At 43.4% G+C, this 15,004-nt stretch overlaps 1 protein-coding gene across 1 annotated transcript in view; it reads left to right on the top strand.

The window, feature by feature from the left end:
- The window catches only part of LOC11175880 (thyroid transcription factor 1), a 28,050-nt gene extending 15,500 nt beyond the window's left edge, over nt 1-12,550 (top strand). Inside the window, exons 5-6 of the mRNA XM_061644655.1 lie at nt 9,159-9,245; nt 9,659-12,550. Coding sequence (XP_061500639.1) covers nt 9,159-9,245; nt 9,659-10,351 — 780 coding nt within the window. The 3' untranslated portion in view covers nt 10,352-12,550. The remainder of the gene's footprint in view (nt 1-9,158; nt 9,246-9,658) is intronic.
- Nucleotides 12,551-15,004: the final 2,454 nt, after the last annotated feature.

The raw sequence follows: 15,004 nt of genomic DNA, 5'->3' as shown, positions 1-15,004 counted from the left end.
CTACGAAATGGGCTTATGTTTTGGGCTTGGAATATCTATCATGCTCCAAAAAAGCTCTTGCTTTGTATTGCTCCTGCTGCTCCAAATTCATGTGCAGACACATCCACATGTACACATGCCTGTTTTTGGCAAACAAACACACACGCATATACACGCGTTCCGTTTCGAATTGAATCGCCGCTCTTCCCTTTTCTGACGATGTCACTTTTGATTAACGGTTCAAGTGACACTTCGTTTTAGAAATTCAATTTGACAAACGAGACTGTCAATTGAAATCGAAGCAGCCGGCGAGCGGAAATGCGCCGCGGTGATGTGGGAGCACAAGCGTCAAGTGTGTCATTGTAGTAGATGGCGTCCGGCTTCTCACCTCCACCGAGGCAGGAGTGCTCTTTGCAAAAATCATTTCCCCGAAAGTACCCACACATAGCATGGAAAAGGAAAGAGAAAGTTGTGAGAGAGGGAGAGAGAGAGCGAGCAAAAGAGAGAGAGAGAGAGAGAGAGAGAGCGAGAGAGAAAGAGAGATAGATAGAGAGTAATGGCAGCCTAAATTGTCTGTTCCGATACTAAAACGTCACTTTCGGAGCTACTGGCGAGCTGGCACACCAGCACACTAACGCCATGACATGCGACACTGCGCACAAGCGTAAAAAAGGGCATTAACAAAGCAAGCGAATTCTAGCCAAGCTCCAAACGATCCGATCTCGTAGCCTTGCGTATGTGCGTCTGCTTTGAAACCGGAACTGGACATTTGGGTGTCAGATTCTGGGCGTTCGAGGTCGGCTCTATTATCTTTTTATTGGGCGCTTCAGGCAGCGTGCGATGGCTGCGGTGCTTGATGTATCGTTCAAGTGGTGAATGAATGTTGACAAAAAAATAGAATAAATGTGTGACTACCGGTACTCTGGAGTGCCAATCGATGTTTGCAGTGTATGGAAATTGGCTTTGCCTCTTTCACTCAAATTCTCTCGTTTCCTTTTTCGTGTACAGCTAGATCGCATAAATTGTATCGTGAAAGAGAGATACAAATGAAAATCGCAACGACGGTAAATTCATTGAAAAATCTAAATCGTTGTCGACGATAAAATCGAAAAATCATTCGTACGTTTTGCAATACCACACGTCTTTGCTACCATCGTTCAATAACGTGCTTAGGTTAGATTAGAATACGGATTCGTGATTTACTCTACACTTAATGCTAATTAATAGTGATAGTGGCCTAAGTTACCTTCAATTTGGCGGATAAATATCTACAATCATTCTTAATCATTCTCAATTCTGCAACTTCAATTCTTGCGATTTAAATCAATTAAGCTATATGTATGATGTTTGAATACAAAATCCTGGCAAAACGCCGAGAATTGTATCAATTTACTATCCTAGATCAAACTTGCAAAGGCATTTATTTTGAATTGTTATCATTGACAATCTTTTCTGGCAATGAAATTTATCAAAACACAGTCATTGTTCAGCAACGGTATGGTAAACGTTCAGTAAAAGATTAACCCCGCAAAGCATAAGCTGCAATCAGGTTTCCAGCAGAGCCTATACAAAAACAAAACATCACAAGTAAAAACAAACCATTCCTTAGAAATGGGAATTTCAGAATGGGATTTTCCGGGCGGGAAATTTTCACCCGCCTAGGGGCAAGTGTCAAAAGTCATTCGCTACCGCCGGAAGCTGGTTCGGAAATTCTCAATCCCCGGCAGTCGCGCAGCGTGTCTTGCCATGCAAAAGAGTCCTTGGATTAGCGTACGTAAACATCGGTAGAAGCTCCATGGTAACCACGCTGGCAGAGCAGATTTGGCACGCTGTAACAATAAACATTACGCCGGATAAGATGATCGGATGAGGAAGAACATTTTTCTACGGAAGGTATAGGAGAAGAATGTTAGAAAGAAGAAGCCATGTTGTTATTTTTTGTTGTAGCAGGCAGAGATGGAGAAAGTAATAATGCATTACGATAAGCAATCAATCAAATTTTCATTTAAAAATCAATGCCCCGCCGCAACAATCATAATTCAAACGCCAATTGCTGCGATTATTATGTTTTGAAAACATATAAAAAGATGGTTGATCGCCTGTAGACGTTTAGATACGCATCCGCAGCGTTAGCTTGGAGACAGCTTTAAAAACAAATCCATTCTGCCACAAAAACGATTAATGGCACAATCAGATGCATGATGCTGGGACGTTGTTTATCGACAACAATATGTTGCGAATTGGCAAATGGGGAAGAATCCATTTTGTTCACCCGCCGCGCATGTTCTGCCGCTGGCTCTCCCTGTTTCCCCTGGCTCAAACTACAACGAATGCAGTAGCAGTGGTGGCCACCATGCAGTATAGCGCTGTTCCGGACGTGAACATAATATTTGCGTGCGGTTTATTATCGATCGAGCGCAGATGCGGATGTGGCTGGGCTGCAGTTCGCTCCCCATCAGGATCAGGACGAAAATCAGGACGAAATCGAACGCTAAGCCAGCGTGCGGTGAAGTGGTTTGAAAGCAGTTCAAGTGGATTCGCTTCTTATTTTCTTCGTGCGCATTACGTTTTATTCTTTATTATTCTTTTTTTTTCACTCTTTCCACACTCGGACTTGGAATGGTGCTGTCGTCGTCGTTGCTGTTGTTGCGGTTGTTGTTGTTGATGCCCGTACTCGCCCTGATTGTACGAATAAACCGTTCCCCGTTTTCCGGCGGGTTTCGTAACAGACGCGTACGTGCACATACAAACGCACTAAAGTTTGCGATTCCACAAACCTCTCGAGCCGTCAAGGTTCAGCCGGAGGTGCTTGACGCGTTCGGGGCTTCACTTAAACATCTGGTAATCATGACCCTACGGATTTAGGTTCAAGCTTGCTGTTTTTTTCCTCTCTTTCCTTTTTTTCATTTGTCTCGTACTCCGAGCGTCCCTGTGTTAGACATACATACTTATTTAGCGTGGCTGTGATGTGATGCATTGCGCTACGGACAAGGTAAAGCAGCAGCTCGTTGTTTGGAAAGGTAACCTTAAATACAATACAATTGCCGGATGAGGCGGTGGTAATGGAACGGATTTGGAAAGCGACTGCAAACGGCGTCCTATTGGATGGATTCGAGAGTCCATGACACGGCGGGCAGATGGAGCACAGGAACACAGTGCAAAAATAATAACGAAAAATGATGCATGTAAAAACACTGTCAACCGGTACATGAGAGTAACAGAGACACACGGGTTGCGTGGCCCCGACGGAACCCGACGGAAAAATGGTTGTCTTGCAGTGCATTTGTCATGACGTTTTTTTAATTATGAATTTTTTTGAAAAAATGTGCCAACAGAATTTCCTAACTAAAATCATATACTAAGCTTGATTTGTTATAACCAGTATGATCTTGTAAGTATTATTATTGGTCATTAATTGCTATTTGCCGTTCGATGATGATCCATTTTAGTTGTGATAGATACCTAATTTGTTTTGATTGTTGCTGGTATGTGTAAATTCCTTTAACAATGAACGCTGTTTTAACTTTACCATTAACTTTACACCAAGATTTATTGATTTTATGTTTTACTAATATTTCATACAAGATATAAACAAAAGTTGTGCATCAACTTTATTTTAAATCTCCAAAAACCAAACTAACTCAACTGACATGTTGACTGGAATGTTTTAAAAGCTCATAAAATAACTTGCACGCGTTTATTTACACTAAACCACATCGGAATGTTTTGGTTGCTTGGCACGGGAAATTCCCTAAAACTTACAACCCTTTGCTCTGTTCCGGTGGGTTGCTTCATTGATCAAGCTATCCATGGAATTTCCATCCGTGGAACATCGTCTTCATTCCATTCTTTCGAAAGGAGATTAACCCTGCCCGGGCATGTTTGTTTGCGTGTTATTTTTGCTCCTTCGAGTTCGACTATTCGCGCGAATGCTGCAAAACGCTACGGATATCCTTCTTCTGCCCAAAGGGGAAAAACCCTTTTCCCTCTTTACTCCCATCATCGTTCGAACACGAATCGACATCATTCCGGATGTGACTGATTAACGCAAAGCTTTGTAATTGTTATTTTTGCCTTTTCTGGTTTATATTTTTCATAAATTTGCCTAATCTCTCTTCTATCCGATGATTGAGACGTTGCACTGGGAGCTTTTTTTTAACACGAACTTACAATGTTTTCGCACCCACCAACTACAACTTGACGAACAGAAACGTTCCACACACGGGCGGGGTAAAGAATGTGAGATGATTCGTCGAAAAAAAAACCCAACTATTTCTGCATCCTCCCTTCACGCCCTGTTGTTCCGCAAATATTGCTACCTTTTTAATCCCTTGCCCAACCTAGGCAAAAACCGAAGGAGTTCAAGGATAGCGTGCTCACAGGTCTACCCAGTGGAGGTGGTGAGTGATGCGGCGTAGCGGTTGAATCTAAAATAAACAGACCGTGCCCAGGGTGCCTGCGGTTGCTGGTCAGGTACCCAGTATCTACATCGTTCGGCCCCCCTTAACCCGCAGTCCGAGCGAATGCGTGAACCTTCTCAGATTCTTCCTTCCTTCCACTTCCGGTCTGGTTCCATCCTGTATGGCTAGAAGTAGACGCATCGCTTCCCACGCAGCTTACACCCTACCCTACCCTAATTAGCAAGTGCTTCGATATAGATTATGATCATCAATGGGAATCATTAGAAGCGATGAAAACGATCCGCTGATGGGATCATTTTTCTCGGTTGCAAGCACGGTTGGGTGCGCATAATGGTACGTGCAGAGGGTTAGCGAATCGCCTTTTCAACTAAATCAAAAGCTAGCTCTGAACAGTAACAAAAACCCACAATATTGTAGGTAAATAAAAGGAAAAAAACTCGTAAACACATGGCCTACTTCATTATGTATTTCTCGGACAGTAGGGTAACAGTTATTTGAAAATTAGTAATAACATAATTATTCAGCTCCACACCGTCGCACGCGTCGCATAATTAAGAGCCGAGAAGCAGAGATTTTACAAAATGAATGCATTTAGTGCATTTATTCCCACATCTATAGAATCCAATTAAAATTGTATGCGTTTTATAATAAAATGTCATTGCAATCCTCTTTAGTCGTTTACCCGCCTCGCTGTACGCCGGGGGGAATTATACATTTGCTGCACCATTTGGCTAATTGTTCTGCCGAGGCGGACAGGTGAAAAGAGAGCATAGCATCTTTCTACTTATTTAATTACGATGTTACAAACAGATACAAATTATGCTACATCCATTTGGAGTGCGCAAGCCAGAATGACTCTAGCTTGTAGCAAAGCACAGCAATTCGAGCATACACACAGTACAACTTCTTGTTTGGAAATCGAGATACACACACACACACACATAAACATGCAATTAGATATTGTTTTTTTTTGCAAATGAAAGCGACCTCTGAAACAAATGCAGCGGAATTTAATTGAGTGAGATTGCTTCCCATACCTTTCACTAGAGTTCCGAGCATTCCACAATAGCTGGCATAATCAACGTTTTCTCCCGTGTGTGTGTGTGTGTGTATGTGTGTGTGTGTGTGTGTGTGTGGGGGGGGGGGGGGAGGAAAAGGGCACCTCACACATTGCCCCTCTTGGCGCACATTCCCACGGCTGGTCGTTGCTATAATAGGTTTATGCGCTACTACGCTGCGTACCCTGAATGAATGAAGGATGGGTTTTTACAAAATTGCGAAAAAATGCTACCTCACACCCGCTGATGGATAGGCCGTCGGAGGGTGCGCAAGTATGTGTAGTGTTTGCCTTCATTCGAGTGTCCTTTTCTTTCTGTCCGAGGATTTTCACTGCCATCGTCAGACCAACCAAGCCCACGTGGCTTGGCAGGGGCGCGATGCGCGGGTGCTGCTTGATTACGCTACTAATTGCGCCACGAGAAAGCTGCTGATGAGATAATATTACACTCATCTTGCGCAGAAAAGCTTCTGTCCCGATTTCGTCCCTTGCGGTAGTGAAGCGAACAGGCAGACACATCTCAACCACTTCGGGAAGGGATTGAATTGAAGAAGCTGTTTGCATACAGCACCGTCAGCACACGGTTGTTGTTCTCGCCTTTTCCATTTACACATACACACACACACACACACGTGCAAAGCCTTAGGATATTCTATCGTTGGCTAGGCACTAAAATAGACACATTCTCGCCTCCCGCACGTCCGAGGCCAGTGCCCCGAAACGGACAAAAAGCGCTCTCCTATTCCTTCACCGAACAGCCCGCCGTCACGACGTTCGCGAGGATGAATTGGTTGAATGTAGTGGTTGATTTTGCTCGTAATTAAAAAGCAAGAAAGTGGCTGGTTGCCTGCATGCCTGCAGTTTTCTATGTTTACGCGTGTGTTAAATGCAGCACACACTATTCATCGGCCGGTGGTGGTATAGGCCATCATGGTACAGCCTCCACCAATGTTGTCTTCTATGCATCAAGCCGAAAGGTTTGACCCTTGAGCAAAAAAAACGCTCCTGGATCGCACAATAACACAATGGTTACTTTGATAGAAGGCCAACAAATCGCCCAAATGTACCTAATCTCAACAGCGCTTCGACCGTGCACCGTGGGCCTTTATCATTCACTTTTCCAATTTCCTGCATCTTTTCACGGGTTTACACGCGAAAATATACCAACACAAGCTCATCGTCTATGGTTAATGTTTGATTATGCAAAGAAAAGTATTTATGTGTGGGGGAAAGCCTTTTTCTTAGTCCATTGGCAAATGCTTCACTGCGGCAAGTCGGTCAGTCCCATGTAGTGTAACGCTTCTTTCGATGGTGAGGTATTTTTTTTATTTACTCAAAGAGAATACTAAATGAATGTTTACACGTTGACGAGCATGTGTTGCGACTGCATCCAGTAGGTGCTTTGCCTAACGGTGTGGCGTACTTTTTCCCCGCGGCAATACTTGCAGCCTTTTCAGCGCAACAAAAGAGTCTCTCGACGATGCCGAACTTTGCCGGTACGGTTCCGGCTAGCTAAGCAGTACTGCAGCCTGTCATCCAGACACCGAATAGGAAAGATGTAGTAGTGCAGTATGTAGTGCGGTCAGTAGATGCATTTCAGGTGTTTTCTTTGCATGCCGTTCGTCCATTGGGTTAACATGTATGATGGCAATGGAGGTTCTGTTTTGTTGCTAATAGGTAATGCAATTGCATCGCTAACATACTGTACATTTCATTAGTGGCTTAATGTTTCAAATGAAGGCAAATGTGAAGATGGGAACAAAGAAGACATTTTTTAATTTTTACATTGAGTATGAATATTCAAATCACGAAAATGAATGCAATAAGCGATGAATTGTATAAAGCAAGATTCAAAAACCATAGAACCTTTCAACCAACTTTTTTTAATAATTCTGAATGTTTATACTTATTATTCTTAATATTGAATAATTTATGCAAACGAACGCAGCAATGAATGAGTGACCCTCTATCTTCGTTTGGTCATGTTAGTAACACCGATTTGAAATTCCTAACGGAATGGTAAATTTAACAGACCGAGTGATTTAATTTCCAACAAATAAAAAAAGGAAGAACCAATACATCTAGTAATGGCTAGTAATTTAGGCAGAAGGGTTGGGTCAAATTACATTGGTCATCGCGCGGCTACACGAGGTGAAATATCTGACAGATACAGCTAAAGGGTTGGTGGAGATATAACATTCGCTTTTGAAATTCACTTGAAAAAAATATCTTTTTAATCAGATCATTCTCTAATTGGAAGAAATGTAGAATGGTTGACTGGACTGGAGATTGATTGGAGGTTGATTGACGAAATACTTGATATTGAAGCTATTTAATGGATTTAGTTGCAATTTTATTCACGTTATTTGTTTACATTGCACATCAGCTGGTTGCTGTAATGCGTTATCTGACAGATATTTTACCAGTGAAATAGTTCATTTAGCTGTATATTTCACCGCGCGGCTACGGTAGGAACATAAGTATCATAAGAACTAAACCGAAGTAAACAAGTGATATGTTCAAATTAAAAGACAACATTATCCAAAAAATATGACTTACAGTTTCCACAAGTACAATTCGTCTGATACTACAAAGCTTTAAAAAGAATGTTTGAATTTCCCAGATAAAAAAATAGTGGAAAAACTGAAAAACAACCTAGCACACGGGAAACCTTGCCCATAGAACCGTTACGCAATTCCTCTCAAATCGAGACTAATTTGTAACCCCACAACCGTTCCACCCCGAACGTCCTGTGTGTGTATCGCAGTGTAAAACTGCATCACTTATTTCGGGGTCTTTAGCACAAGGGTCCTCAGTGGCAAAGCCCAGTGCACTCTTATGTGTAATTTTACTCAACACACTTTAGAGCGCACATACACACACACACATGAGACGTGCCATCCGACGGGAGCACACGCAGCATGCAGAAGCACAAACTATCATCAAAGCGGCGGGCTAACGCCCATGCAGGAAGGCAAGGCAAAAAATCGCGCGATCTAGCCTGCGCAGAAATGGTTCCCTTAACGACGGGTGCTTTCTGGCTTCTTGCAGCCGGCGGAGGTCAGATTGCAAGGTTTGGGGATGGAGACCGCACACTCTTTGAAGAATGTGTGTGGCATCAGACCACCGACTGTCGTCGCCGGGAAGATTTGCTCACGAACGTACTTCCTGCATCCGCATTCGCAGCAACTTCCTGCGCTGTGTCGCGGTGATATTAAATCATATTACCCTATCCTTACACGACAAGTTTCTATCGCTTCGCGGCTCGGTCACGGTTTAAATCGCGTCTCATCTATGCTACGAACTACAACGAGCGTGTTGTTGCGCTGATGGTTCTTTTTTTTTTTTTACTCCCATGCCTACTGGGACGTGTGGTCGGCTAGGAAACCTACCGCATCGCTTGAGCCGCCTCGGCGATACGGCGTCGCAGCAAAGGAGAAGGAAATAACAAACCGTCTCAAACGCTAAGATGCGTTAAATTTCTTGCGTGTCAAGTATACACTCCTCCGCTAGCAAACATGGTTGAAAGCCGTAAACAATATCTGGTTTCTCATAGACTCATAGAGACGACACTAAAATTTGTTTAAAATAGCCAAACGAATTTTGTGCAAAACAATCGACCCTTTGTCTTACGAATGGAGCCCGAGTGCAGTAGCAAAAATTCTCAACAGGTTTTCTTTACCATTGTACTTTTTTTTCAGGTTAAAATTTGGTTTCAAAACCATCGATACAAGTGCAAGCGGCAGGCTAAGGAAAAGGCAATGGCGGAGCAGAACCAACATAATCAGGTTAGTAATCGTGCTCAGCACCACGCCGTGCGTACGATCGGTCGAACTGTTTCCACTGGTTCCGGCGCGTCTGCTGCTGGTGCTGGTGGGGCTGCTGCTGCCGCTGCCAGTGCCATGACCATTCTGGCGGAATCCAGCACCACACCGACCGATTTGCCTCATGCCCCGCACGAACACCAGCAACCGCACCAGCACCACCACCAGCAGCAGCAGCAGCAACAGCAAGCGCACCATGAACAGCTTCGCGTGTCGGACCACGAGCTGCTCGAGCCGGAGCCGGACGAGCTGCTTCCGGGGGCGCACTACGGACCCGGTGCCACGATGCTGGTCGGCATGATGCCGCCGCTGCTGCCCCCGGGAACGTCCCCCGCACCGCTTCGTCCGACTAATGCGCGGTTTGTTTTTCATCCCAGTCAGCCAGCTCACCACGACGTGTGGCCGTACCAGTACTAGTTAAAGATGGCAAACCCTGCTCCGGCGGTTCGAACGCGAGCGCCAACAACAACAACAACGGTAGCGGCGGCAGTAGCGGGAGCAGTGCTGCAGCTGCCGCAGCTGCTGCAGCGGCGGCCGCCGCCGCTGCCGCTGTTCAGCAGCAGCACCATCAACAGCAGCAGCAGCACCAGCAGCATGGGCAGCATCCGTCCCAGCATGGGCAGCATCCAGCACAGCACCATCAGCAGCAGCAGCAGCAACACACGCATCAACAGCAGTCGACCGTAGGTGGGAGTGGGGCGGGATCGACCGGCGGGTCCGGCGGGGGCTCGAACGGCAGTGGAGCGAGTGGGCCCGGCTCGAACGGTAGCAGCAGTGCCGGCGGAGGCAGCTCAGGCACCAGCAACGGTAGCGGCGGTCCAGCCAGTGTCGGCAGCATCGTGCTGCTGAACGACTCGAACGCCCACTCGCCCGATACGGCGACGGCCGCACTGCTGTCGTCGTACAATGGGGCGGCGGCCCACCAACACCAGATGCTGCAGCAGCCGTGCAATAATGCGCTCATGTCGAACAGCCTGGCGATGGCTTACCGCAACCAGAACAACTTCATGACGAACAGCCACCAGCAGCAGTGCGGCGGCTACCTGCCACTGCAGACGCGCGCCTGGTAATATTAGTGGGCCCGGTTCCGTGCCGACCGGTCGGCGGGTGTGATCTGTTAAGAGGCCGGTGTTAGTTGCGTTTAGTTTTAGCAAAGAGCTTTGTTTTTAGAGAACGTTTTGCCACGAGCTGGTTTGCCGTAGGACAAAACGGGCTGTTTGTTTCCCTTTGCCAATCGTCCGAGCGGTGTGTGCTTCTGGACGCATTTTTTCCTATTTTCCATGGTGAATTTAGAGCGCTCGGGCTATGCGTTTACGTTGTTTGTGTGTGTGCGCGTGTATTTTGTGATGCTGACTGAGTGTTTCGCGCAGCAAGAAGGGCGTCGGAGTGAGCTCCCTTTAACGGTCTGATGACCCGGGTCAAACATACCTGTATATAGCCCGCAAAGTGTACCAGCAGTACAAGCACTACTTTGTTCCCTCTTCATCTGTTTTGTTAAAATTCTCACTGTAGTATGACAGACGCGGAGCATCTTTTTAGCCTTTTTCGCTGCAAGGAAATTAGTTTGAATAAGTACAGTAATCATTTCACAGGCAGTCTTCACACAAATCAAAACAAACGGAACTGGATAACGCCAGTAGCGCGATTGTAGCTAACTCAAACTCGAGGCGCTGCAAGTGTCAGGATTAGGGCAGCAAGTAGATAACCGAGTAAGCTTGGACCGGTGGTGTAAAGGAATTGTAGCACGATCGTTTGCACGACACGATCGAACCCATTTTGTGTATTATACGTATAGATTTGTTTTAATAGCAACCAGAAGACTTTAATATAAAACCAGCAATCGCATGCCCATGTCATGGGAGGAGTGGGGAGGCTAGGTACTTTGTGTTGGAAATTAGAAGGAAAGGGGATCATAAAGACAGCAATATGATCGAAGTAAGTAGAGGGTAGCGAACATGCAAACTAATCAAATTTGGCTTAAGATTGTTCAGTTGAAGCATGCCCTCACAAAAGTGGTTTTGTGTTACGAAAACGCATGAATTTGACCATTCAGTTCGACATGGTAATGTTAGGTGTGTTCCCCCCTGGAAAGTGTGGCAATTGGACTGCATTTGTTTTATTCTGATTTGCCAAATCAGGCTCCGGTCATTGGTTTTTATACAAGTTGAACGGTTTAGCTTTATATTAAGGGAGAGAAAAGAGAAAAAAAACCATGCAAAGAAGATCATGTTCCACGTGTATCTATCTCCGGAATTTATCAAGCAAATTACACAAAACACAAAAGCTTAGATACACTTCAGACACAAAAAGTACACGATTGTATATAGCTGTTTTATCGAGCATTTGATTTAAGCACGGTAGTATTGAGTAAATGATAAAAATAAAACACAAAACGGCAACAACCAACCAATTTCGCTTCGACTCGTCTTGGGTAAGAAGGATAAAACAAAGTGTCAAACGATCTAAACACAAGTAGCACATACCTACAAACTATAAAGTGGAAGTGGCAAGATCCGAAATAGGGGAATGGAATAAAATTTCCAAATCAAATATGAAGCACAGGAAGTGAACGTATGTTCGAGGCATCAGATTGAGCACGGTGATTGATTGAGTATGATTCGGCTACCGTTGAATATCAGCAGATAAGTATAATAGAAATATTTCAACGACGGTACATAATGTAATAAACTATTGGTACACAGCTAAAAAGTGCAAAGACAGTTTCTACAGAGTGGCAAACGAACACGATCAGCTTCACAAATGGTGGCAAAAGATGAGAAGAATAATGGAATAATTTTGTTTACTTTCAACACGATCATGTAACGTTATTAAAAAAGCAAAGCAAAAACATTTGTATCATTCGTTAACTTCTGCAATTTTACTATACATTCACTGAAGGAATTCTGCTAAGCCCGATTTGGGCAATTAGTCACAGTTTGGAACATTTTGTTGGAAGTAAAACTGAAAAGGGTTTTTTTAATCATTTTGCTACTTCAAATGATTAGCCAATGTACGATCGGAACTGCAGGAAGGAGGAACGCTGTGTAAGCGATTATAAAATAGACGGCAAAGGTTTGCAACACGCTCGTATGGAAATTATGGAGTAGGTGGGCTCTTGTGCCAATAGCACACGAAGCACAACTACATGCAGCCGCAGGTGAGAAAAATGGAATCCAATACGAATGAAATGAAAAGAAAATAGACGAGGAAAACTGTAAAAGAAAGTATAAATCTGCGAAAATAAATATACGGAAGTAAAATGTGCCCAAGCAGAGTGTTTTTTTTTTCTTTTTTTTATAACATTTTTTAAACCATCAAACTTTTTCAAACGTATTTAATAACCTTTACCTGTACCATATAAATACGTTTTTAAGAAAGAAATTATCAGTCTTGTGAAATGTTAGAATTCAAAAGATCATTCCATATTTTCCTTACATCTTCAAAGTTTCTTTACACGAAAATGATATAAAAGCTTTTAAAAAACTAACCACTGACCTCATTTGCGACACATTGATGACTGCTTCAACACTGTGCGATATAATCTTTATTCTTAATTCTTAACCATAGGAAAACGTCTTTCAACGCTTTGGCGTGGGCAACAGGCCAAAGCCGAAAGGCAAAAAAAAACAATTTGCCAACTCTTAACATCATTCAAGAAACGTAACGTTCTACACTATCGCCGAAAAGTATGAGAGAACATCAGCAATATTAGTATTCATACTATACTGATGACGAGATTTTCCTGCTTCTATGTGTGGGTTAGTTTGATTTTCGGGGGATGATAAAGAATAAGACATTGAAAATCATATCGTAAACGTAACCGAAAGAAAAAGGGGTTCTGGGGCATTTTTCTTTTTTTCCTTGCTAAGAAACTTGGAGAAGGCGGTACAAAAGACAGAAACGTGCCGACCATCATCGTTTCTTAGCTGCTGTTGTGTGTGCATTTTATATTCGTTAAAATTGGGGATGAATTTTGCAAAGCAACGGCCTCCCGCATGGTCGGTGAGCTCGTCTTACAAAACGGGAATCTTTTGCCCGGTTTGGGGTATTTTATTTTGAATAGTCCTAAACGAAAGCCCATCCCCCATTACAGGCGCGCAGCTGAAAGAGTTCGAAGGAAATGGCCTGAAATTCTGCCCCCCTGATCGTTATCGGACTGTTTGCTGGCGTAGGGCACCGGAAGGGCAGCAGCATCGCGAGTATGGTGATGATGGCGACCGGTCTGGTTTGAGCTTTGTCTATGTGTTTTGACGGTAGTAAGACGTTGATGATGCAAACTGCTCGGAGCGCAAAACAGGAAGCGCGGGTAAAGATTTATCGTCTCCGAAGACAGGAAGAAGTGTTGAAACAGGCGGTCGGTTATGAATATTTTAATCTAACAGCATCTCGCCAAAACAGAAGATGGTCGTACTGTTGTAGTATGCTGTAAGCTATGATTGATGTCATCCTCCCATCTCAACAAGTCAAACGAAGGGGTTTGACATTTCAAGTACAATAAACATCAAGATAAAAGGGGGATGTATTTTACACCATATCGATGTCATTTATCATAACATTCTTCAAATTTGGCAGGTTTCACCATTAAAGGTACTACGTGATTTCTATGTTTTAGCAATAATATATTCATAATCAATTTATTTGTTTTCGTTAAGATAGCTTTAAAAATAAGTTGAACAATGGAGCATAGGCTTTGTTACGTAGTGAGCTTATCCGACAGGCCACGCGAAGGATTGAGCAGAGGTCGCAGAGGAGCAGAAACAAACAGCGCATTTTTGGACAGAGGCTTTCACACTTTGCCTACTAACCAGTGCTTTCCACAAGTTGCTTCTAATCCAATGGTTGGGAAGCCTATGTAGTCGGAAGGGAGTGTTTAGTTCGAAAATTTCCCCTGTTTTACCCAGAGCCCTTGTCTTACACAGAGTCCCTTTCTTATTTCGAATGTTGAAGAAAGGTATCCAACTTCAAGAACTTTTGCGTTTGAATCATTCTTTTGTTGATAGCATGGCCTAATACTGACCTATACTAAAATTTATCCTTGCATTTTATTCGATTATCCGGTCAGATTAGATTTTTCGGGCTTCTATAAAATTGTTTATTTTGACGTGCAAGGATAAAACAATCGTTACTTGGATTAAGAACAAATGATTAGCAAATGAGGAAATTGGTGAAGAAACAAATTGTACATTTGCGTGCGCACGATTATTCAATTGTACAATCAATTTGTTTTCAGTTTTTCATATATTCAATAAAAAAAGATAAGACCATATTGCTTTGGAGCATTTGTTAAAAATAAAATAAAGCAATAAGCCGAATAAATAAGTCTTTCTTCTGCTTTAAACGGACAAGAAATGGAAGACTGGAGGTAGTTAATATTGAGTTAAAATTATTTTCTTTAAAAATATAGTGATGCTAGTTTTTACAAAGTTTTCCGAGCCAGTTTGCAATAGGAAAAACATTATGCACCGCTTGAGAAATGTTGTTCAACTGCAACAGATGTCACGCATATCTGAGAACTTTTGAAAAAACATCTCACGTCTTACAGCAAGCAATGTACTATAATAGTAGAACGTTGATTATCCGGGGACATAATAACCGGCGGGCGGCTTAACCGTGCGCATGAATTTCACAGTTGTTCAAACGTGGCGAACATTTGCAGCGATTGTCAGGTTGGTCAGGTTGAAATCGCTAATCATTCAATTCCGTTTCACCATTTTATAATATTT

This window comes from Anopheles gambiae, chromosome 2 (assembly GCF_943734735.2).
Source record: "Anopheles gambiae chromosome 2, idAnoGambNW_F1_1, whole genome shotgun sequence".
NCBI classification, from domain to species: domain Eukaryota; kingdom Metazoa; phylum Arthropoda; class Insecta; order Diptera; family Culicidae; genus Anopheles; species Anopheles gambiae.
Note: the sequence above shows the minus strand (reverse complement) of the source record. Positions and strands in the feature narration are given on the sequence as shown.